The sequence below is a fragment of the Polypterus senegalus genome, chromosome 12 (genome assembly GCF_016835505.1).
Source record: "Polypterus senegalus isolate Bchr_013 chromosome 12, ASM1683550v1, whole genome shotgun sequence".
Classification (NCBI taxonomy): domain Eukaryota; kingdom Metazoa; phylum Chordata; class Cladistia; order Polypteriformes; family Polypteridae; genus Polypterus; species Polypterus senegalus.
The window spans coordinates 84,191,449-84,216,872 of NC_053165.1; the positions used below are offsets into that span (position 1 = coordinate 84,191,449).

Consider the following 25,424-nt stretch of genomic DNA (forward strand, 5'->3'; position numbering starts at 1 on the left):
CAAAACGAGCCGCCACATGACCAGCTAACCTGTGCCTCTCACACAATATCTGAAAATAAAGAAAGGTGAGGGTCTCGGTAAGGTTGATCTCTCAGGTCACCAAAACATCTTGATGGTTGTTGTGATGTGAGATTTTGCATATAACTTGATAAATATTTTGTATGTCTTTACTTGTAATTTAGGCAAAGCAATGTAATTTAGTGTTACTTTAGTGAGAAGCATTCATGTGTACCCTTTACAATGGAGTCTCTTTGTAATTTTACGACAGAGTTGGGGGGGATGTGCCTTAAGCCAGTTTGGTGAGCGTTTCTCTGCTAAAGTCTTTCAACCCCCACAAAAAAGCCAGGTTGCCTAACTGGCAACCTTTAGCTCAACAAATGGTTTTGGGGGGATGGCATGTGTTAAGATGTTCTATTTCCCCCCATTGGTCTGAAGTATGGCTGTTTGGAATTGGCTTGTCTCAGAAGCCTTTGAGTACCATGACGTCCTATTGGCTGTAGGGGTTGGACAGAGCATCTATAAATCTGCTTGCTTAACCTCACACTCTCTCTCTTACTAACCTCTGATGATGAAGAAGTATCTCTCTCTTACTAACATATGATGAAGAAGACAACACAATGAAGAGCACAGCTTAGCAGCCATATTGAACAGGCTTGCGGCCTGTTCTGAAGAAAGGTGAGCACCAATGATGCCTTAATTAGAGACATTTTAAAAAACTACAAGTCTGTGTGCCGCCTGAAACTACACATCACCATTTAATCAGGTTGTATGGTTGCCAATATTCAAATGTACTTTGCATTTTGTTATTATTTATGAAGATTATCAATAATACATTATTTTATGTATAACTTAACTCTTGCTTGTCTTTTACTACACCTAATTGCCTGAGGTTATAGATATAGAAGGGAAGGTGTGGAGAAGTTATATACTATAATACCTTATAAACAGTGGTAAGTCTGTGGGATCAGGCATTCTGACAGAGGCTACATCTTAATAATACAATAGGGAAAAGTAGAGCAATATATTACTCTGCCAAGACAAAACAATGGTGTTCTTAGGAAAAAAACAAAATCAACAGTTTTGGAAATGTCTGCTATGGCAGAATGAGGGCAGCAACAAGCCATGGAATTAAATAACGGGCTTAATTAACAGCAAGAATCGGCTTCTCATTAAGAGATTGGTTAGAGTGAAATTGGTTGGCATTTCAAATTCCAGTTTAGCAGGTCATCTGTTAGCTCGTTTAATGTCTCATTTCTGTTTAGCTGTCATCTAATGAAGAACGGAATAATTTCAGAGGTCTGAATCCTTAAAAACAGGGCTACTAAAATGAAGGGAAAAGGAGTTATTTATTAGTGAAAACTGGTCACCGAATAGGAAAAGGGTTAGAATGAAAACCTATAGCCACTGCGGCCCACCAGGCCCGGAGTTCAGCACTCCTGACTTAAGGGATGGAGCGACTTCAGAGTAAACTTTACTTGTGAGTTAACTAGTCACTTCAATGGCCAGCACATAAAAAGAGCAAAATATTTAAAAAGCAAGAAATAGAAGAATACTGCATATACTCGCATATAAGTCGGGTCTTGCCCTGTGGTGGGCTGGCACCCTGCCCGGTGTTTGGTTCCTGCGTTGCGCCCTGTCTTGACTGGGATTGACTCCAGCAGATCCCTGTGACCCTGTAGTTAGGATATAGCGGGTTGGATAATGGATGGATAAGACAGGTCTTGAAACCCGAAAAATCGATTATAAAAAAATCAGACCCCCAACTTATATGTCCGTTCAAAAATGCGACAATTAATTTTTTAAAATTTTGTTTTTATACATCTTCTTCTTGCTTCCTCCAATCTCACATCAGTTTCTCAGACGCATCGAATTTTGTTGCAGCAGCGCAGTTACCAATTTCTTTTGCCACTTCAACGACGTTTAATTTAAAACATACTTCATATCTTCTTCTGATCGAACGCTCCATCGTAGATAAGGGATGCTCTTATGACGAAGGTGTATGATACAAAAAACACAAAACAGTGCAAACGTCGCTTCGGAATAGTTAGTTAGTATCACTGTGTGGACACGTAGGCACAATATATAGAAACAAAAGGCCGTGTGCTCCGTAGTGACTCTCTCAGGTGGGCATTAGCATATCGTACTCTATTGAAGCAATAGCGCAAGTTTTCCTCTTTTGACATATACGACGACATTATAAAATAATGGAAATTAAATGGTAAAATCAATCTTAAATTAAACTTAAAAAACGCGAGTATATACGGTAATTCTTGTCACATATACAAACACAAATGCTTGATACATCTCTATTACAAACGTAATCTTAGAAGGAGACGATACGTGATCTTCTTGGAAGCCAACGTCACATGAGACAAAAGGACAGCTGCTGTACAGGCTTTTAAATGATCGACGGGCCACGCGACAAGCACAACACGCAGCTCGGCAACAGCAGCAGAAAGACAGCAGCTGATCCGACCGCATCTCCTTTGCGTGGCGTTCAGCCCCCAATCACAATGCGAGCGGCAGAGAGGTGAAGTGGGTGGAGCGTAGAGCGCCCCGGAAGGTTTTGGGGGTGGGCGAGCAAAGTGAGCAGGGGGAAAAGCCCCCTAGTTCTCCTAAAATTCTAACATCGTTTTGTAATTTCGGGATTGACACACAAAAATGGTAGAAATTGGGAAATAAAAAAAGTTGGTTTAATAAAAAGGGATAAGTCCAGTTAAAAACAGAAGTTGCTTGTGGATGGAAACCTGCAGTTCAGGTGGTCCGCAGGACAGAACTTATGTACCGCTTTGCCAAGCCCTGTATTGCCAACTAGCACACAAATTAATGCATCACGAAGTAGCGCCTCTGCTCGAATATTCAGTGTCATTTGCACCTGTGTCTGCACTTTTAGTCACTAATTGTCAATATCTGCATACAATTTAAGGAACAAACTCCCCAGAAATGAGGTGAACCGAAATAAAAATGGAAAAAGAAAGTGTTAAAAGCTATGACAATGTTAGATGTCCAGCAAAATGACGCTTTAATTGGCTAACTAAAAATATGCAAGCTTTCGAGGCAACTCAAGCTCCTTCTTCAGGCGACATGTAATCTGATGTGATGTGAAGAAGGAGCCCAAGTTGCCTTGAAAGCTTCCATATTGTAATCTTTTTAGTTAGCCAATAGAAGGCGTCATTTTGCTGGACTTCTCACTTCATCCATAATGGTTAACGCGGTACAACACCCTGGTACAAAAGCTATGACATATAAAAACAAACTTCTGAAATTGTTCTAAATACAAACAGATAGATAGATAGATACTTTATTAATCCCAAGGGGAAATTCACAAACGTCACACTAGAATACATTCATGAATGCAGGATACGAAAAGACAAAAGGCCAGCTAAACAATTAGATTGAGGAGGCACAAGTGGGACTCCCCCGATTGGTGAAACTGACTGAAATGAACGGCCGTAGCTAAATTGGGACCCCGGGACTGAACTTGGGAACTTCCTGGTCGACACAATCGTTTTTTTTTTTGCAGTTCCTACAATAGTTTGATGGACATTTGTTAACATGCTTCACAGAAATCAAATTGTCACCCATCCGTAAGGTTCTGTCACCTCTGGCTACAAATATAACAGCAAGTCCTGTTACTTGCAGAAATTCTCATATGGGGTGTATTGATAAAGGGTGTGAGACAGAGGAGAGGAGTCAGAGGGAGAACTCCGTTTACTGGTGCAGAAACAATTTGTTGGCATCTTAACAACAGTAAAACCAGGAAACTGCTTATTGACTTTCCATGCACCAAACAGCCGCTATGTCTGTTCTCTGTTCAAGGAGTGGATGTAAAGGTGGTGCACATTTATGACAGGCTGGACATGGTCTTGGAGCACAGAGGAACTTTAGATAGATAGATAGATAGATAGATAGATAGATAGATAGATAGATAGATAGATAGATAGATAGATAGATAGATAGATAGATAGATAGATACTTTAGCAGCAATGGCAGAGCAGGCTCTTTTTTTGTTAGGAGACCTCTTTAACGTGGGAAGTGACATTCTTCACACCTTCTACAACTCTGTGATGGCTACAGTGATTTTCTCCACTGTGGTATGCTGGGCTGGTAATATCACTTCAAGAGAAGCCCACCGAATTAACAGGCTAATTAAAAGGGCAAGCTCAATTTATATTGACTAAAGAAGGGATTTAAAAAAAATTGTTTGAGGAGGATATGAGCTGGATGTGGAATTGGAAGAGGATTTTTTTCTCACAATGTCGCAATCGAAGTGAGTTTGTCTGATCTGTCAATCTATCATTGCTATTTCAAAGAAGCAAAATGTGGAAAGGCACTTTCGAACTGTTCATAAAAACTACGAAACTGACGTTCTTCCAAAAAGCGATCTGAGGAAGACAAAGGAGAGGGAACTAAAATCGCAGTTAAATCGGACAGCAGTCATTTTTCACTCGGCTGAATTCAAAAGCTCCTTGACTGCATTATTCGGCTCTTCTTATTTATGCGAGTCAGCCTTTTCCCACATGACGATTATTAAATCCAAATACTGTAGTGACCATAAATGTATTGAATTGTTATTGTGCCATAAAGGTTATTCAGTTATGCAAGGTACGACGACGTACATTTTATGTATAAAGTATACCGAGATATACAGGTCTCATTTTTAATGTAGGTAGATCATTTCGACCTGGTCATTTTAAAAGTAGCTCGCAAGCCGAAAAAAAGTGTGGGCACCCCTGAACTACATGATAGTCATCCTCCCGTAACCTTATAACAATAATAAAAGAACAGTTAAATAAACAGAAGGCCAACAACCAGTATACCTAAGAAAATGGCTCAATTTTTAAGACAAGTGCTGCCATCTACTGGTACAATTTTTTCTACAGCTCAACATTGTTAATACCAATTTCTTTTGCGCTAAAACACACATTAACTCACTTCTTTTGCATTTATTTTATTCCGGAAATGGTGCAAATGGCCCCAGGGCCATTAACTGACTGACAAGGAGCTACATTCACTTTTTTTATGGTGTGAGTGAACATACATAAAACATGTTTTTGCCAACATAATACAGCGATTTACAACAGTGTACAGTTCTGGTAACAAAATTGGAGCAATTTATTGCACTCATATTACAATGACGACACCTGCCAAGAAGTAAGCTGCTTTTTTTAAACCATAAGCAGTGACATTCCATTAATATATTGCACAGGTGGTACTGTTTCACTCCCCACAGCTACACAGCATCATAGCCCTTCACAGGGAACCCCCTTCAACCAACAGCCAATCAAACGGAAGGAGTTTCATGACACTCACTGCTTAATGGGGGACCCCCAACCCCAGTTGTCAATTGTGTGTTCTACCTTCATGACGCTTCACGGAGGACAGCCCACCCCTCCCGGCTCTGAATGAATTAATCTATTTGGAAACCCGCACATACTGTATGTATGCTGTTCAAATCCACTCAGGGTTTTAAAAACAAAACAAAAAAAAAAAATTCATAGGTGGCATCATGCTGCCACTCAAAGTTTCAGATTCAAGAAGTTTGCATTAGGGATACTTTACCTGTGTAAAAAATACGAGTATGGTGAATAGACTTAACCAGACACGCAAGGTAAATATTCACCTAGCTACACATAGCTGGCTTATATCCTACAGTGTATACAGTGGGTTATGAAAAGAATCCCCCCCTTCGAAATATTCCCATTTTTCTAGCTTTACTTACTTAGTGCAATCTATAACATCCACGTGAAAGATATCACAGCTACAGTACAGAAGAATTAAAAAAAAATAATACTGAGATTAATAAAGGACCCCCCCCCCATCTCAATAAGGTGTAAGTGCCCACCATTTCCATTGCGGTTACTGGCTTCCTTCCACATGTGATCAACTGTAATAAGTGTGATTTGTGAAGCTGTTCCTGAACATTCATTCCCTTGCTTGGTAGTACAACTGACCCACTTTCAAAAGATCTCAGGGATAGAGTTGTGGACAGACATAAGGCAGGTGATGGAGACCAAAACATCTCAAAGGCTTTATCAATCCCAAGGAGCACAGTATAGTCCATAATAAAGAAGTGGCAAGTGTTTGGTATTACTAGGACCCTCCCCGGATCCGGCCGGCCTTCGCTCCAAACTGGATGGAAGAGCAAGGAGGTAACTGGTTAGAGAGGCTACCGAGAGGCCAATGGCTAATTTGAAGGAGTTATAGGATTTGATGGAGGAGAGTGGTCATTAATGGTGTGCATGTGACAACAATTTCACAAGCGCTCAACAATTGTGAATTTCCCCTTGGGATTAATAAAGTATAGGGTGGTCCAGATGTAATTATACAATTTTCATTATGCTATAACTTATTAAGTTGATTACATAGACAATTCACAAAAATTTTTTTTGTTGCCGATAGATGGCAGCACCTGCCCTGCATTTCAAAATGGCGGGGAGACGGTTGTCAGTCAAACAGCAGGTGCGATGTGTTTGCCTTTTCATAATTGCATAATTAGATCTGAACCACCCTGTATCTATCTATCTATCTATCTATTCTGGCTTGTTCGGGAGGGTTGCACTTCTCAAGAAAGGCCACATTAAGGCTCATTTGAGCTTTGCCAGAATGCACCTTGAAGATTCTGATGCCAAGTGGAAAAAGGTCTTATGGTCAGATGAGGCCAAAATCGAACTATTCGGCCTCAACACCAAACGGTACACCAATGCAGCTCACCATCCACAACACACCATACCTACAGTAAAGCATGGAGGTGGCAGCATCCTGTCGTAGGGGTGTTTCTCTGCCACAGGGCCTGGGGCTCTCGGGAGGGTAGAAGGAAAAATGGTTGGGGCAAAATACCGTCAAGTTCTTGAGGAAAACCTGCTACCCTCTGCCACAAAGTTGAAGACGTTCACCTTTCAACACGACAACAACCCAAAGCACACAGCAAAGTTGAGTGGCTGAAGGAGAAAAAATTGAATGTCACGGTGTGGCCCAGTCAGAGCCCAGACCTAAATCACATTGAAAATCTGTGGAAAAATTTGAAGATAGTAGACCACCAACGGTCACAATCCAATTTGACCAAACTTGAACAGTTCCGCAAAGACTATATTTCCTTAGAAGGCTGGCGTCTTTCAACATCGGCAATAAGATGCTGCAGATGTTCTATCAGACAGTTGTGGCGAGCGCCCTCTTCTACGCGGTGATGTGCTGGGGAGGCAGCATAAAGAAGAAGGACGCCTCACGCCTGAACAAACTGGTGAGGAAGGCAGGCTCCATTGTAGGCACGGAGCTGGACAGTTTGACATCCGTGGCAGATCGACGGGCGCTGAGCAGACTCCTGTCAATCCTGGAGAGTTCACTGCATCCACTGAACAGGATCACCTCCAGACAGAGGAGCAGCTTCAGTGACTGCTGTCACCATCCTGCTCCACTGACAGACTGAGGAGACCCCACACTATGCGACTCTTCAATTCCACCCGAGGGGGTAAATGTTATACAAAGTTATTGCCCGTTATACCAGTATTGTTATCACTCTTTAATTAATATTGTTCTTTATCAGTATGCTGCTGCTGCTATAAGTATATCTATCTATCTATCTAAGAAGAGTGGGGGGCAAATATTATTCAATCTAGATGTGCAAACCTGATAGAGAAGAATCCCAACAGACTCAAGGCTGTCATTAAAGCAAAAGGTGGGTCAACAAAATGAAATTGACATGGGGGGGTGATCCTTTATTAATCTCAATAGGTCTTGTTTTTGATTTTTTATAATTTTTCTGAACTGTAGCTGTGATATCCTTCACTTGGATGGTAGAGGTTGCATTGAGTAAGTAAAGCTAGGAAGAAATATTTTTTGTGTGCGTTTTCATTTAAGGCTGTAAAGCAAAAAAAAAAAAAAAAAAGGGAATATTTTGAGGTGTGGGGGATTTTATTCTATACCCCCCAGTGTATAAAGTACGTTGCAACTAGTAAGAGCCCCCTATGTAAAAAGGCAAGGTTAAAGAAAATGATCCCACCTCCATGTTCCAGAAATACCCGGACACATCGCTCTTTCCCTCGTGCAGCGGAGAAGTGAAGTAGGGTCCAACCATTGGCATCTCGGCCGTTGGGAGAGTACCCCTGCTCCAACATCTTGCGCACCGTGTGAACATCCCCTGCTGCTACAGCGGCCTGAATTTGTAGTTCTTCTTGCAGCTCGGGGTTCCTTCTACAATGATGGTGTAGCATCCTTGTACGTCTTGTTAGGGGAGATGCATCAGGATACGAAGAAGATTCATTAACTTAAGAAGAAAAATAATAGTAAAAAAAAAAAAAAAAAGAGACATTAATAGATCATTGAAGTGGTTACCACTGCCTGGTAAAACAAGGCCAATTAATCAGCGCCACAATCATATTGCATAGTACCGTTTGTCAATAGCTTGTCATTCACTTTTTGAGTTAGTCTATCAATAAGATTATTAAAATTAGTGGAGCATATACCTGGAGATTATAATTTTTGTTACATTCTTTATATTACAGTGCAACAATAGGAGACCTTTGTCTTTATCTTGCAAAATTCCTAAGTCGTGGAATAGTTTCCATTTGGGCATGACTAGAGTTTTATATGATAACAGCGCACTGCACAAATACACTTGACTTGAGCATTCCCAGTTTTTAGACTCTTTCTTTGTACGTTTATCACTCATTTGCTTAGAGGCTGATGTGCTTGCTGCTCCCTTCAATCATGCTCTTGTTTTCTCCACCTTAGCGGCCCACTTCTTCTGTCGGCATCTTTTTACGTTAAAACTGATTAAGTCAGTGTTTGTGTTACAATTACTTATTACGTTTTCCTTATTTGAACTTAAGTCTTCAATCTGCCTCAAGAATGATTTAAGATATGAAGAGGTAGAGGAAGTGATGGTGAAGGTGGTGGGGACGATGGCCGTCTGCATACACTGTACCAACACCCTCCTGGCCGCTGCCGTGAGTCAATTCTACAATAAAATAAAATAAAAATAAAAAAAAGAATAACTTGGAGGTCAACATCACCCAGATAGTAGAGGTCACGTTGTATATGTGTACCAAATTTCAGGTCAATAGGTCAAACATTCTGCAAGCTGCAGGCGACTGTCACGGCACACTGTAAACTGCCTCGTTTTGTTTAACAACAATATACTCTCTGGTCATCTTGTTCGTTCTAGCTATTGGCATGCGTCTCTTTGTTGTCGCTGGATGGTGTTTTGCTCGGCCTCATTTGCCTTTAAAATTCTGGCACAGTTTGACCACTGATTGGCGACATCGATTAGCCTCTTCCTCAATCTCATTTGCTCTTGCGATTCTCTTTCGCTCAGCGTCGGCCCATCTTCGTTGTATGGTCTGTTCTTTACTCTCACTTGCTCGAGCAATTCTCCTTCACTCTGCGTCATAAATTCTCAGTGAGAATTCTCAGAGTTAGATCTTCTACTTACCAAGTGTGAATCAAGTGGGATAAGGATCAGAGCCTTTAATTCTGAAGATGTGACTTCCTAAAGGACACGGCTTGCTTTCTGTAGGCGACAGTGGAAAGGCTCTCATCTCCAGAGAGGAATTTAAGTAGTTCTTGACAAGTGTTAAGGAGAGCCTGAAATTAACTAACAGACTGGTGCATCATTAGTAGTAATACTGCCGCCATTCTACCATACACTGGTATTAACGGATATTCACTTTTTAGACAAAGGTCTCAATGTAACATTTAATCTATGCGCATATCCTTACTCATGGTCGAGAAAAAAAAAATTCTGTAGTTTTAAAACAATAAGATCATGGGTACCAGAGACTCCTATGCAGGGTTTTTTGAGCACACCATAGATAGATGGACACTTTTTTTTGTTCCCAAGGGTTACTAAAACTTTGCACAAGCTTAGGAGAAAGAGAGAGGAAACAAAATATTTATATAAATTGATATATACTGCTCAAAAGAATTAAAGGAACACTTTTTAATCAGAGTATAGCATAAAGTCAATGAAACTTCTGGGATATTAATCTGGTCAGTTAAGTAGCAGAGGGGGTTGTTAATCAGTTTCAGCTGCTGTGGTGTTAATGAAATTAACAACAGATGCACTAGAGGGGCAACAATGAGATGACCCCCAAAACAGGAATGGTTTAACAGGTGGAGGCCACTGACATTTTTCCCTCCTCATCTTTTCTGACTGTTTCTTCACTAGTTTTGCATTTGGCTACAGTCAGTGTCACTACTGGTAGCATGAGGCGATACCTGGACCCTACAGAGGTTGCACAGGTAGTCCAACTTCTCCAGGATGGCACATCAATACGTGTCATTGCCAGAAGGTTTGCTGTGTCTCCCTGCACAGTCTCAAGGGCATGGAGGAGATTCTAGGAGACAAGCAGTTACTCTAGGAGAGCTGGAGAGGGCCATAGAAGGTCCATAACCCATCAGCAGGACCAGTATCTGCTCCTTTGGGCAAGGAGGAACAGGATGAGCACTGCCAGAGCCCTACAAAATGATCTCTAGCAGGCCACTGGTGTGAATGTCTCTGACCAAACAACCAGAAAGACTTCATGAGGGTGACCCAAGGGCCCCATGTCCTCTAATGGGCCCTGAGCTCACTGCCCAGCAGCATGCAGCTCGATTGGCATTCGCCATAGAATACCAGAATTGGCAGATGCACCACTGGTGCCCTGTGCTTTTACAGATGAGAGCAGGTTCACCCTGAGCATGTGACAGAAGTGAAAGGGTCTGGAGAAGCCATGGAGAACATTATGCTGCCTGTAACATCATTCAGCATGAGCAGTTTGGTGGTGGGTTAATGATTGTCTGGGGAGGCATATCCATGGAGGGTCACACAGACCGCTACAGGCTTGACAAAGGCACCTTGGCTGCCATTAGGTATCAGGATGAAATCCTTGGACCCATTGTCAGACCCTATGCTGGTACAGTGGCTCCTGGTGCACGACAATTCCTGGCCTAATGTGGTGAGAGTATGCAGGCAGTTCCTGGAGGATGAAGGAATTGATACCATTGACTGGCCACCACACTTTCCTGACCTAAATCCAATAGAACACCTCTGGGACATTATGTTTTGGTCCATCCAATGCCACCAGGTTGCACCTCAGACTGTCCAGGAGCTCAGTGATGCCCTGGTCCAGATCTGGGAGGAAATCCCCCACAACACCATCTGTCATCTCATTAGAAGCATGCACCGATGTTGTCAGGCATGTATACAAGAACACAGGGGCCATACAAAGTGCTGCGTACAATTTGGAATTGCTGCAATTCAATTTTGGCAAAATGGACTAGCCTGCCACATAATTTTTTCACTCTGATTTTTGGGGCGTCTTTGAATTCAGGGCTCTGTAGGTTGATCATTTTCATTTCCATCAAACGATGTGGCATCCTTTCGTTCCTAACACATTACCCAGTCTATATCAGTATAGATATCCAGGAGGATTTCTTTTTCCCATTGAGATCTGATGTGTTTTCAAAGTGTTCCTTTAATTTTTTTGAGCAGTTTATATTTCAGGGGTGGCCCAAAATAGTTTTACAGGTGTAATACGCAAAAAAAAAACAAAACAGGCAGGTTATGATTATTACAATAGCTTTACAAAGAACAAATCAAATCATAAAAATAAAAAAAATACAAGAATAAACATGCGTACTCACAACTGTAAACCTAATTTTGCCCACCCCTAAAAAAACATATAAATCTGCTCTATTAATAAAAACACCAAGGGTTGTGTGTCCAGTCCCTCAGAGCAATCTGATTGGCTAGTTTGGTTTTGGTTGGTGCAAAGAAAGAGGAAGTGCAAGCGTGAGATGCATGAAGAGTAGTAAAGGTGCATGCCGAGAGAGAGTCGTCTTCAAAGACAGAGAGTATAAAACCAGTCGAGAGAGAAAGAAAGGGAAGGCACCTCAAAAATAATAACAGAGTCTGAGAAGCGAGCTTTATGGGAAGACGCTTTGGAAAAGTGGCGACGGTGAAGAGACGTCCATGCATGCAAATACAGAGGAAAGGTGCTGAAAGTACACATCGGGAGAGAGCAAATGTTTTCAAATTATTCTATTAGTGGTCTTGGACAGGTACCATAGCTAGTACTTAAATAAAAACTTTTAATGCTTGTCATGTGAACACAGTACAATTTAATTTTTATTTGGATATCCAGCGTGGGTGATTGACACTGTATAGTACAAACAAGGAGTATAACACAGTCTAACAAATTCAACATCAGACAGAAGATACAAAAAAAAAAAAAAATCACACACAAGGTCTGCTAATGGAGATGCCACTATGAGCGGCTCGAGCAGCCTTGTGACTCGAGGATAAAAGTTGCCCTCCCTGAAACCAGTGGTACAAGTGTTGGTAGTCCTGAAGAGAGGATGGTAAAGGACTTAAGACTGTTTAAGGCTCTGTGTGTGTCATATATGTTCTGAACAAGACACAGCGGCGTGCCGGTATTATTCTGTGTGGACTTCACTTTTTGTGAACGTTTATGTGCTCCTAAGACAAACGTACCACAATTTCCTTTCAAATTTGCTTAACCCGAAAGACTAAATAGAGATGTCTTGCTTGACCTGTGTTTCATAAGAAAAATATTTATGATACACACAGACAATACAACTCTACCATCTTTTTGGACTCCATATAAAAGGAGAAACAGAATAAGCTATTAAACTGTGGAGAACTGCATATACCAACACCTACACTTAATTAAAAGCATACCATTATTTAAAAGCAAAAAAAAAAAAAACATTCACATCACCTTGATTTGGGTTTTCATGTACAACAAAGGTTTATTCAAACTCAATGCAAAGTGACCTGATATCTTCATAAAGAAAGCAGAAATGTGGGAACAAAAATGACAATTTGTTCCAAGGTGTTCTTTGTGCGTTTCTATTCAGTATGTGCGCCTCCAGCTCATCATCTACAGGGTCAAATGGGGCCAAAAAAAAAAATGAGGTATAACCACGAGTCCAATACTTTTTATTATTAAATTACTATTTGGCTGAGCTCTTCATTCAAGGTGATTTAAAACATCTAAGAGATACAATCGATTCCATTACTTTTGCTCTTTCAATTGGAGCACAGGCAAGTGAAGTGATCTGCTCACGGTCATGCAGTGTAACCAGTGGGATTTGAACCCAGAACCCTTAGGGTTTCAAGTCCAAAGCCTTAATCACTACGCCATACGGCTTAGCTTCTTTACAGAAATTTTACTTCGCTGTCTGGGGAAAAAAAGCTAGAGCTCATATGGGAGTTGAAAAGAAAAGGCTAGAAATTGAAAATTACCCGGGAAGCGTCAACGGATAGAAGCTGACACAACACAACATGTTTGTGATGGCGCAAGAGAAGCACTCTGCCGTTAGTCTAGTTGAAGACCAGGTTAAATGAACATGGACGCCCCACTGTGGGATTGCAGTATTGTTGAATAATCAATCCACTGTAGTGAGGCTTCTTTGGGCAAGAGAGTGAAATCTGCAGAAATTCACAGAAGGAGGTTGGTTTGTGCTGATCAGTAAGCTGTTTGGGTACCCATCTGAGGCAAACTTTATGGTGGGTACCCCAAATCATTATGCACTATGGCATGCGAGGGATCCATAGCGGATATCAACAGTGGACAGCGTAATCTGTCGGTCTTCTCTGATGAAGGCGTTCGCCATGTCGATGTGGGCTTGAGTGTGCAATGTTGGTGGTCGACCACATCGAGCTTAGTGGGTTATACTTGTTCTTCTCTTCTTGCTTTAAACCTTACTACCCAATCGTGAACTTTTTGTCAAGTCCTGTTATTTTCACTTTGGTACAGAGCCAACATAATTCAGTGAACTTCAGCGGGCTTCACTTCCTCTTCACGATGAAATCTGACAATAGTGCATGGTTCAAAGACAGTGTAATCCTGCAGCGGAGCGTCCATGTTCAGTTGACCTTGGCTTCAACTAGACTAATGGCAGAGTGTCGCGATGTTCCTTTATTGATCTGCCCATAAGCCATTGCAAGTGTGTTATATTATGGCAGTGTCTAGATCCCTTGTAGTTACAATGTAATTTTCAAATAGTCTTTATTTTTTTAATTCACCCTCGTATTTTCAGACTCATCTCTACTAATAACACTGGCTCTGGAAGCAGACTTCATGATTTGTGATGACGTCTTTAGAACTCAGGAGCTGTGGCACAGGACCGATCACAGATTAGTGTGGGGATGCCTGCATTATGGGAAGTGTACATTAAATATTTGTACCAGTGGTCACAAGATTTGTTTCAATGGAGCTTTGTGATGTAGGAAAGGAAAGTAGCGATTATTCGTGTCACCCACGTGCACATGGGAGGCAGTCTATGGGCTTAACTAAAGGCAAGATGCCGGGTCAGGGTTTGACGAAGCACGCTAATGTCTTTTCTCCCTCCTCTGCAGACCTCCAGAAGGAAAGACCAACCAAAAACCAACCAGGTTCTACTTCTGTCTCAGTATTCTGCCATACTGCGGCCCACTCTTCCTTCCCAGTGCCTATAAAGCCAGTCAGTCCCATTCTGGATCCAGTCTTTTGAGACTACTCTACGGAGAAATCACTTGATACTAAACGTCAGTATACACAGGGTGGAACTTCAAACCTTTTTCCTGTTTTTGTGTTTTCTTTTACAATTGCAAGTTTCTAACAACCTTATACAATGTACCCCATCTTCTTAGTGATTGCAGCTGACAACAGTGGCCAATGTGAGGCCTTGTTGTCGGAGTTTCTAATATGTCAGAAAGTGTAGGTGGAAGATCACCTAAGTGGCTATCAGCAAGGGTGGGAATAGGCAGATTCAAGAAAGGCAACTGTCAGGGAGCAAAAAGCAGAAACTCACTCACCCTCCTCAGACTGGCAGTGCTGGAACCATCTGGAGGAACAGGTTCTATGTATCTCGCCAGGTTGGAAGGCGGCAAGGTGGAGGAATAATTCATGCCAGAAGTTAAAGGTGCTGGAAAATGCTAGAGTGTCTTAACCCTTTCGGCCCTGACATCCTATTAACTAGTACATACATTTGCAGCCGTTTTTGTAAAGCACAGGTACGTTTGCAGCCGTTGGAACTGGGCGTGCTACTATTAGCGCAGACTGGAGAGACTGGCAAACAGTCTGTGAAACGCGTAGTAGTGAAGTAATTGACAGCTACTGTACAATAACAGTGATTTTTTTATTTCTTTTCATTTTTGTGCTTTCTAGACACCCCAAAGGTAGAATATCAAGTCAAGTCAAGCTGGGGAGCATGCACTGGCACACAGTGTTGCTGCACCCACTACACGACGAAACAACTCGGGATGCCGGTTGGCAATTCCCGAGGCAGACACGTGGATCAGTTCCACCCTCCGGAAATGACCCTCTGTCTGCCACAGCCAGGTGTCACGTGGGCAACCCCTTGGCTTGGTCCAGCCACTTGGCTCCCCAACAATGAGGATGTTATGAGCCGGATCACCCTCTGGGAAACGCGCCCCATGGCCATAACTGACGCTCCCTCACAATGCAGGTAACGTGCCTCATTCGAGACTCCATAAGCAACCACTCATAAGTCAATCCAACGGTACCCAAGAATTTTCCGGAGAGTCACAGTACCAAAGGAGTCCAATCTTTATGTCAGGTCACGGGCTAGCGTCCATGTCTCGCAACCATATAGCAAGACAGGAAGCACCAGGACTCTAAAGACTTGGACCTCTGTCCTTTTGCATAGATATCGGGAGCGCCACACATCCCTTTCCAGCGACCTCATGACCCCCCCATGCTCTCCCAATTCGTCCACTGACTTAACAGGAAGAGTCACCAGAGACATGAATGTCACTGCCAAGATAAGTAAACCTCTCGACAACGAGGTCGACACTCTTTCCGCAAACAGGCACATTGCTGATGGCCGTACCCAAGAGGTCATTAAAGGCCTGGCTGTTGGTTCTTATCAGTAACACTCACAAGTCCAGACACTCGGACTCCTCGCTCAGTCTCTCGAGCTCCCTGATCAGAGCCTCCATTGACTCTGCGAAGATCACAGCATCATCAGGAAAGTCAAGATCAGTGAATCTTTCTTCACCAACACATGGACCCCCGACTCTGGACCCCCCGACCTTGCCCAACACCCAGTCCATACAAGCATTGAACAGAGAAGGAGCAAGAGCGATTATAGAATATCTGTAGAATATCTCACAAAATAGTTTTTCCCATAAAAACAGAAAAGGGTTAATAAGCACACCTTTTTACTGCTGCTCTTCTGGTAACCTTTTTTTAAAAAAAAACAGCAACTGAAGGGCATGTTCCATCTTTTTGGGGAATGACATTCCTCAGCTTCTTTGAAGAGGCCATACCAAGCACTTTGGGGCAGTGTCTCATATCGGTCGAGTGTACAAAGTGTAAGTGCCAGGCAGGATTATTCGGCATTCCACCTCAGAGAAAAGGGGGACTCTTGGCGAGAAGGGAATCCAGAATGGAAGGAGAGCCATGCACTGGAATTTTGACCGGGATGGGTATGGGAGGACAAAACAAAGGAGAAGTGGGGGAAGGCTCTTATTTCTGAATATGTTTGATCTCCCATCTGCTGGTAGCATCCCCATACCTCGGTAACCATATGGACACCTGCATGGCACGACGGGAGTTGTAGTGTCGTGAATCAACCCTACCGGGTCCCATGGGTGCCACCAGAGGGTGCTGCAATGGATTCATGATCCCCGTTTTTCAGGGTATCTGCTTGACCTGGAAATTCTTCCATCGGGTTATGGTCTGCCACCAGAAGCTCTCCCAGGTCTGTCATCTAGCCGCCTTCAGTTGACTCCATGTCGGGAAGAAGGAAAGCAATATTTTGTAGCTGGGCTACATAATAATAATAATAATAATAATATGTTCTATGTTTGTGCCGAGTGCATTTTGTTTTCGTCGTCCTGTTTACTGTCCGTTATATGTGCATCAGTAAATGTTGTCCCTGTAAGTGCAGAGGGGTAGGATGATGGACAGAGACCGCAGCCCCCGAGACGGAAATCACCAGTTTGGATCCAGGGACTGTAGGTTTGTACTTAAGTTGAATTTGTATGTAAGTCGAAACAGGTACATTGTTTTAATAAATGCTATTGTTGACCAACTGTAACCAAGTGCTCTGCCAATGAATGATGGAGTTTCACCTCTCTCTGACCTTTTTTATTATTTGTACTTTATTTTCAATGGTGATGGTTTTTCTCTTCTTTACTGTATCACCAGCACATGCATCAGAGACATTGTTGAAGGGTGAAGACAAAAGGTTAAGATGAGCTCTTCTGCACAGCACTGTACACGCCATCACAGCAGGAAGGCACCCGCCGTCAACACGTCTGATGTACTGACAGGAGACAACTTCCTGCTATGTGCGTAACAGTACAAGCTGGCTTACTATTGAGAATGAATGGGGGCGGCGAGGGGGGTGGGGGTTCATCACCAGCCCACCTCACAGTCACCTGCACTACAGTATGCTGCCTGCAGCGCCGAGAATGAACACAGTGCGGCCAAAGGCGGGTAGTGAATCACTCACCACCGCCCCCATTCAACAGACAACCACCAGAGGCACACTACAATGCTACCCCCCCGCCGCCCCGTTCACCCTCAATGGCTTCTGTTCAGCCACAACTGGGTCACCGCTTGCAGCATTAACAGCTGCCCACCGAGAATGAACGGGGCAGCCGTGAGTGGTAAGCAGGTAGTGAAATGCCACCCTCCGGCTCCATCCAGCCTGCGTCCAGTCAGTAGCAGTAGCTGCGGCGGCGTGGTGGGCGGGCAGCGAACTGCCCCATCAAGCCTACATCCTGCACACGAGCGACAGCTGTGGCCCCGGTGACTATGGACCATGGGTCTTCGCTTGTCGCCGTTAGCCGCCCGAGGGACACTACACTGCGCGAGCAGCGAAATTGCCCCCCTCCAGCCACCGCTTGCAGCGTTCCCAGGCCGAAGATGACGGAGCGGCAGTTACTGAGGTGCATGCGTCGCAGCCGTGGCCCTGTTCGTAAGTCGTAGGTCGGACGTCTGTAACTTGGGGACTACCTGTATATCCATGTTTGATTTTACATATCCGTTTACTGTTTTCTGATTATTTCGTCGTGTCGGGAAAAAATAAGACAACTTGTAAGGAGTACGGCTTGTTATTACAGCAAGAAGCCTCAGGTAATCCAAGAAATAAGTCTTGGTAGTGTAGTGGCCGGTCTGGGTAAGGGGTCGGCTGTTACAACTTGCTGGAGTGTTGTGGATGGATGGAGAGAGAGGCGGAAGGGGGAAATTTGTTTGGGATTGCTTGTGTAACCTTTTGGAGAAAACCTTGGTGAAGAGTTTGATAATAATAATAAAAAAAAAAAAACCTTTGTGTTGTGTTGGTTGTGTCCAGTAATTGGGGGTCGGTGGCACCAATACTGACTATGAGTAGTTATCAGTGGGTGGACTTGTATCAGAGAATCCCCACATTTGTTAATTAAATATATTTTTAAAATGTAATGCTAAGAAGCATCTCTCCGGGTCTTTTCTGCCCACTGCTATCAGGCAATTCAAGTTAGGTTAGAGGAGACAATCCTGCTACTCAATGAGTGCTTCCACCTGATGTAGTCATGAAGTTTATTTTTATTTATTTATAGATTGGCTGTATTAACTAAATTCTTCTTTTTTTTTTTAATGTTTCTGCTGCACGTTTATCTAATCCAGGGGTGGGCAATGTCGGTCCTGTGACTGCAGGTTTTTGTTCCAATCCAATTTCTTAATGAGATGTTAATTATTGCAGATGAAGAACTTCCTGCTCAAGTGACATTTTGATTAAGTAGTTGTTATCTCGAGAAAAGCAGACAGACAGACGTTGGATTTTATATAATATACCATATACTAACTGTTCCCTGTGGCTCTGCCCGCGTAGTAGTGAAATAGGACAACCTTTAAAAAAAAAATCAACAAACAAACAGGTATCGCTAGCTAAGTGGAGGCAAGCAACGCTACTGCAACGTGGCTTGAGGTAGAGCGACTCAAATGGAGGCTGGCGTGTGAGTGAGGAGGGTCCTGTCCCCTTCCCTCAGTCTGCTGCGTCTCTCTCAGATTCACGCAAATAAATCGGCGCTGCAAGTGAACTATGGTTCTTGGAATGATGAGAGAAGTCACAAAATCAACCGGACTGTTCAAGAAAATTCTAGGGAAAAAAAAACCCCAATCTGAATCCTTTAAGGAGTTCTCTCGAGAAAAGTGGACAGACAGACATTGGATTTTATATATTATTTACTAGCTCTTCACTGCTGTTCCGCCCGCGTAGTAGCGAAATAGGACAACCTTTTATAAAAAAAAAAAATCAATAACCAAAACAGGTATCACTAGCTAAGTGGAGGCAAGCAACGCTGCTGCAACGTGGCTTGAGGTAGGGCGACTCGAATGGAGACTGGCGTGTGAGTGAGGAGGGCCCTACCCAGCACCCCACTCCTGACATCATGCACCCACCTCCCCTCAGCCCACAGCCTCGCTCTCTCTCAGATTAGCACGAATAAATCGCTCCTGCAAGTGAACTATGATACTTGGCGTTAGTGCTGGGCGATATGGAAAAATCATATATCACGATATGGATTATTTTATATCACAATAACGATATATATCACGATATACCACCCACAATAAAGTACGTTTTCAGTTATTCTCTGAAAAGTTTGACAAAAATATCATTGCATACTTTTTTTTGCAACTTTATTTTGAAGTGACATTTAACTGAACTGTCACAAATGAGAAACATACATTTTAGTTTAGCAATATAAATGTATCAACTGACAACAGATGTGGTGGAAGTAGAGCTACAGTAGCCTTCACATTTTTTTTATCCACATCATAGTTATTTAAATAGTATTATCAAAATAAACTTTATTTAAAAAAAAAAATTAAAGTGCACAACCATTTCAAGTTTCTGAGCAGAAAAGCCCTCAATTATAAAAAATAAACACAAAACATTTTTCAACCTTGTGGTGCAAAGTTTGCAAACCAAAATAAAGTATCAAAAGTAAATATCAGAGTTGAACATAACACTGTTTAAGGCATTCGCCATGAATAAAAGTGCAAACATAAAAGGCTACTTTGTAAAAGTAGAAAAAATGTCTCTGTCAAATTTTTATTCTTGATTATCACTTATATAAAGGGTAGAGTATGCATTGCATAGCGACAAGACATTATCATACATTTGTCATAGCCTATTTAATGCAATATTTTCTTTAGTAATTGATAAAATTAGGTTAGAAACGATAGAAGAGAAATAGGACGATAGACACTTTTCTATCGTCCCCACGATATATATCGTCATATCGCCCAGCACCACTTGGCGTGATGAGAGAAGTCGCAAAATCAACCGGAATGTTCAAGCAAATTCTAGAAAAAAACCCAATCTAAATCTGTTAAGTAGTTTTCTCATGAAAAATGGACAGACAGACAGATAGACGTTGGATTTTATATATATTGTGGCGGACAGCTGCCCAGTCAGGACGCCTGGAGGATGTAAGGACTGGGAGAGGAGCAGTACCTCCCCTGGAACACGAGAAGGCAGCCGCCCTGGTGGGTGTTGGGGCCACGGGAACAGAGCTTGGAAGCTCAACCTTGTGGGGACCGGTGGCCACTGCCAGGGGGTGCCTGGGTGGCTCAGAAACCATGGTATCAGCACTTCCGCCACACCAGGAAGTACTGCAGGAAGGTCATCAGGGAGCACTACAAAAGGGGCTGCCTCACGCCATTCAAGGAGCCGGAGCTTGCGAGAGACAGGAGTGGAGGCGGCCAAAGAGAAAAGGAGAGGGGGAAGCTGAAGAAAAGGGACTGAGCTTTATTGGAGTTTGAACAAGCGTGAACTTGTGTAAGTGTGCCTCTTGTGTCTGTCTGTGCCGGGTTAAGGGCTGGTAGAGCGCCATCTACCGTCACAATAGATAGAGATAAGATGCAAATGACAAAGATGCCAGGAGTTCTCCATCTAACTTGTTTCCAATCCTGTGTGGATTCTTCAGGCACGATCTGATTTAATAAAATACTTAAAAGAAAAATGTGACGGACTGAAAATTATCCGCTTTAGGCTTCAAATCATTAAGGGAAAAACAAAAAATCTACAATACAATAACATTACATAGCAGACTAACAACAAGCCATAAAATTAAATAAGATCTGAGAGTGGCAAGGATTCGTTTCTAATTAAGCAACTGGATTGGAACAAAAACCTGCAGCCACTGCGGCCCTCCAGGACTGACATTGCCACCCCGATCTAATCTAATCTAATCTAAATAAATACTCGTGTGGGTGTTTTATAAAAAACACTGCACGCACATTATAGTCACATTGCAGAAGTGCCAAGGCCAGAAACAACTGACACTCCGTGATCAAGGCACTCACTCACACACAAACACACACACACACACACACCATTAAGTTTGTGCTGTCATGAATCATTCTGAATATCAAATGTATATGGAAACTTACCTTGTTTCAACTTTCTTCATGTTTAACCCACTTTCTTCTGAATATTTCACACATTATGAATCTTTTTGCTGAAACACACATCTTCTGAAAGCTTAGAGTTCAAAAATCTAGAGAGAAAACAAATAAAGCTCAATTTAATACAGTATATACTTGATCAGCCCCAAGGGGGGCAATTTGACTTTTTACAGAAACTCTAACTCTCTGAGGGCTGAATATTTTTTTCCAGAAGCACACAAAGCAATGGTTTCCACACATAAAATGAACATAAAAAGTCTGTTGCTATGTGCTGTGCCTGCTCTTGGCGCATGTTTGGCATCTCTGGCAGCAGTGGCTGCATCTCGATTGGTCAGCAGGAATGCATGGTGAGCCGGCTGCCTGGCGGTCTTTGCACAGCAGGTGAGCGGTGGTGGTGGTCGCAGTGGGACGCAATCTGGTTTGTACCTCCTGTCATTGTAAGTAGTGGTAGTGTTCAGCTACCACGATCAGCTGGGGGTCGATCAGAAATGACGCTGGTACCTCACTTTCGTTTTCAATATCCATCTCCAGATCACTTGCATGAAACTCAGAGTCCGACAAATAAGTACGAAATTACGTAAAACTTCCTTGGAGTATTTTTGCTTTGTACGCTCGCCAGATGTTGATGCCGTTTTAGAGGTTGTTTGCTTTTCGCAACTCGTGCACGCTTAGGGAATCGAGGTTAAATCAGCAAAGCTATGTAACTTTCCTTCTAGCAAAGAGAGCTGAACTAAAATGTAAGGGCAAGTTTTGTTACAGTTTACGGCTGATTACCGTCCTCAACCCTTGAATTTTGACAAAAGTTGACATCCGCCCTGAAAGAGTTTATAGACATAAAATGATGGATACATAAATACACACACACACACACACACACACACCAGAATGAGCAAAAAGGACAAAAATGTAAAAAGAAAGAAAAACGTCTGACTTGGCAGCGAACAGTGATAGTGAGGCGAGTGAGTAGAAAAAGACCAGCACACTTGTCCTTTATATTTTCAACATCATCTAAACTAAATTTTTGAGGAATTTCTAATACAATGCTGTCGTATTTACCTGCTCAGAATATTTTCAGGAAAATAAGCATGCACAACAGGACGGCAGACTTTAAAGACATTCAACATAAAAGCGAATATCACACCAAGGGTGCGAGCGTTTCCACTGATGAAGAGGCTCATTCTGGGCCACATAATAGATAGATAGATAGATACTTTATTAATCCCAAGGAGAAATTCACATAATCCAGCAGCAGTATACTGATACAAAGAAACAATATTAAATTAAATAGTAATAAAAATGAAAAAAATTAAAATAAAATTAATGTTAGCATTTACTCCCCCGGGTGGAATTGAAGAGTCGCATAGTGTGGGGTCTCCTCAGTCTGTCAGTGGAGCAGGACAGTAACAAAAGTCTGTCACTGAAGCTACTCCTCTGCCTGGAAATGACACTGTTCAGTGGATGCATTGGAGTCTCCATGATTGACAGGAGTTTGCTCAGTGCCCGTCGCTCTGCTACAGATGTTAAACTGTCCAGCTTCATTCCTACAATGGAGCCTGCCTTCCTCACCAGTTTGTCCAGGCGTGAGGCCTCTTTCATCTTTATGCTGCCACCCCAGCACACCACCGCGTAGAAGAGGGCACTCGCCACAACCGTCTGGTAGAACATCTGCAGCATCTTACTGCAGATGTTGAAGGATGCCAACCTTCTAAGAAAGTATAGTCTGCTTTGACCTTTCTTACACAAAGCATCAGTATTGGCAGTCCAGTCCAATTTGTCATCCAGCTGCACTCCCAGATATTTAAAGGTCTGCACCCTCTGCACAGTCACCTCTGATGATCACAGGGTCCATGAGGGGCCTGGGCCTCCTAAAATCCACCACCAGCTCCTTGGTCTTGCTGGTGTTAAGGTGTAAGTGGTTTGAGTCGCACCATTTAACAAAGTCCTTGATTAGGTTCCTATACTCCTCCTTCTGCCCACTCCTGATGCAGCCCACAATAGCAGTGTCATCAGCGAACTTTTGCACGTGGCAGCATAATTAGCCAGCGGTGACGAATGAACAAGCAGCTCTGTGGTTTACCGTACGCCACCTCAGCCACAACGCCTTCATGAAATGAATCCTTAGCAGGTTCAGAATGACCTAATCAATGATCAACATTTTCTCTCTATTATAAAAAAAAAAAAAATCATGGAAGGACACGAGACGTGACTTTTTTTAGAGAGACACTTTCACGTCCAGCGAGACGAGACTTTGTCATCTACTCTTTGTCTTTTATTTCCAGCCCCGGGCATGGTTAAATCTCTTGGCACAAAGTAGAATGTCATAAAGAATTCAAAAACGTTGGCGTGATACACATGCAGAGCAGGTTAGAGATAATGGAAGTACAAAAATTTGAAAGTCTCAAAAGAAGGATAGCAAAGATCACATTAGCGCAAACAAAAGGAATTTATTACTAGGCGAAATAACGGAACAGCGAAAAGAGATCGAATATATTGCTCGGATTTAAACTTTCAGTCGGAGACTTGTAGATCGTCTAATTCATGCTGCCATCAGGAAAAAGTAGAGTTTCTTCCCAATGAAGAGGCGTATCTATGAGAATTAAAAGATTTGCTGTTTGGTGAAAGTGAAATCCACAGACATAAGCGGCAGAGACGTGAAGTTGCTGGTGCGCAGCGCAGGCGGGGGGGGCAGTGTTGGAGAGTAAAGTGAGCAGGGGGCGAAACCCCCTAGTGAGAACAAAAAGGCAAGTTATGAGGTATTTTACTGAAGACAGCAGTTTATTTTCTCAAGTCTAAATAACCAAGCAGAGAAAAGTTTACAGTCCAGACACTTCAATGCACATTATGAAGAAGAACAGATCACGGGTGTCAAACTTGGATGCTGGAGGGCTGCACTGGCTGCGAGTTTTCAATTCAGCTACCCTCTTCATTACTAACTCATCATTGCCCCTAATGCCAAACACTTCTTTTATGTTAATTTTAACTGGCTTGCCTTTTACGAGCCAAAACTTTTACTAGTGTTTTCCTTAACCAGCTGCCAAAATCGGGAGTGAGACTCCAAGCCAGCCCACAGCTGACCAGCTAACCTGATACCACTTGTACCCGTGTGTCCAGCATAACAGACCTGTTTGAGTAAAACATTTAAAAAGAAGGAGCGGGTGTCTTAAAAAAATACTGAATGGCTCTGGTGTGCAAAACATTTTATTGATGCTCTCGGGGAAAAAATGAAAACAAACAGTTTTGGAAAAGTTCTGGTGAGACAGAATGAGAGCACTAGAGTGAAACGACGCAATTCATTAAACAGTAAGGAGTGGAGAAACTGGTTGGGGGTGAAAAATGATGCCGGTCCAGGAAATGGTTTGCTACATTCACGTGCTCTCAAACCATTCAGAGTTCCGAGTTGTGACGTTTCACCTTCCCACTTTGATGCATTCAACGTGGATTTCCGGTTGGACTATTTGGGAAAAATGCAAAGGTCGATTGTCAGAAACTCCACACACAGCCGTAGCAAGGTTTGGGGCAGCCATCCGTATAACTGGCATCCTGGCTGCAAAATCATAAATATGTGACACAGCACTGATGTGCACAAAACAGAATTGAGGGAATAAGGAAAAGGTGGAGGCTTTTAAAGGGGGAAGACAGGAAGTGAAGTCAGAGGGGCCGGGCTCATAAGGGTCTTCAGCCTTAGGCTCGAGCCTGGATGGGACTTTCGAAGGGGCCGGAGCCGACAAGGTCTTCCTCCATAGGCTCAGTCCCGGAAGTGACATCAACAGGGCCGGGAGGAATCTCCCGTGGATGGTCTGCAGGCCAAAGAGAAAAAGAATCCGTGCCTTCTGTCACATCCCGGTCTGACTTAGAATTGCCCTCACTCAAACCCTTTAGCTGCTCTCCCATGCGCACGTGTGTGACACGATATTGATTTGTTACTTTGTCTGGGATCTGGGGGAATGAAAAAGCAAACACTTAAAAGATAAATTGCATTTCTTTGGGTATCGCTTCGCTCAAAGTGCACTTTGGGCA

The 25,424-nt window shown here is 42.8% G+C and overlaps 1 protein-coding gene across 2 annotated transcripts in view; it reads right to left on the reverse strand.

Annotated features, from left to right (window-relative positions):
* asb7 (ankyrin repeat and SOCS box containing 7) overlaps window positions 1-25,424 on the reverse strand; it is a 58,997-nt gene that overhangs the window by 23,257 nt on the left and 10,316 nt on the right. For both annotated transcript variants that reach the window (XM_039772712.1, XM_039772711.1), the window contains exons 2-3: window positions 21,393-21,499; window positions 8,000-8,263 (exon numbers count right to left, since the gene is read on the reverse strand). In XM_039772712.1, the coding sequence (XP_039628646.1) occupies window positions 8,000-8,210 (211 nt within the window). In that variant the 5' untranslated portion in view covers window positions 8,211-8,263; window positions 21,393-21,499. The remainder of the gene's footprint in view (window positions 1-7,999; window positions 8,264-21,392; window positions 21,500-25,424) is intronic.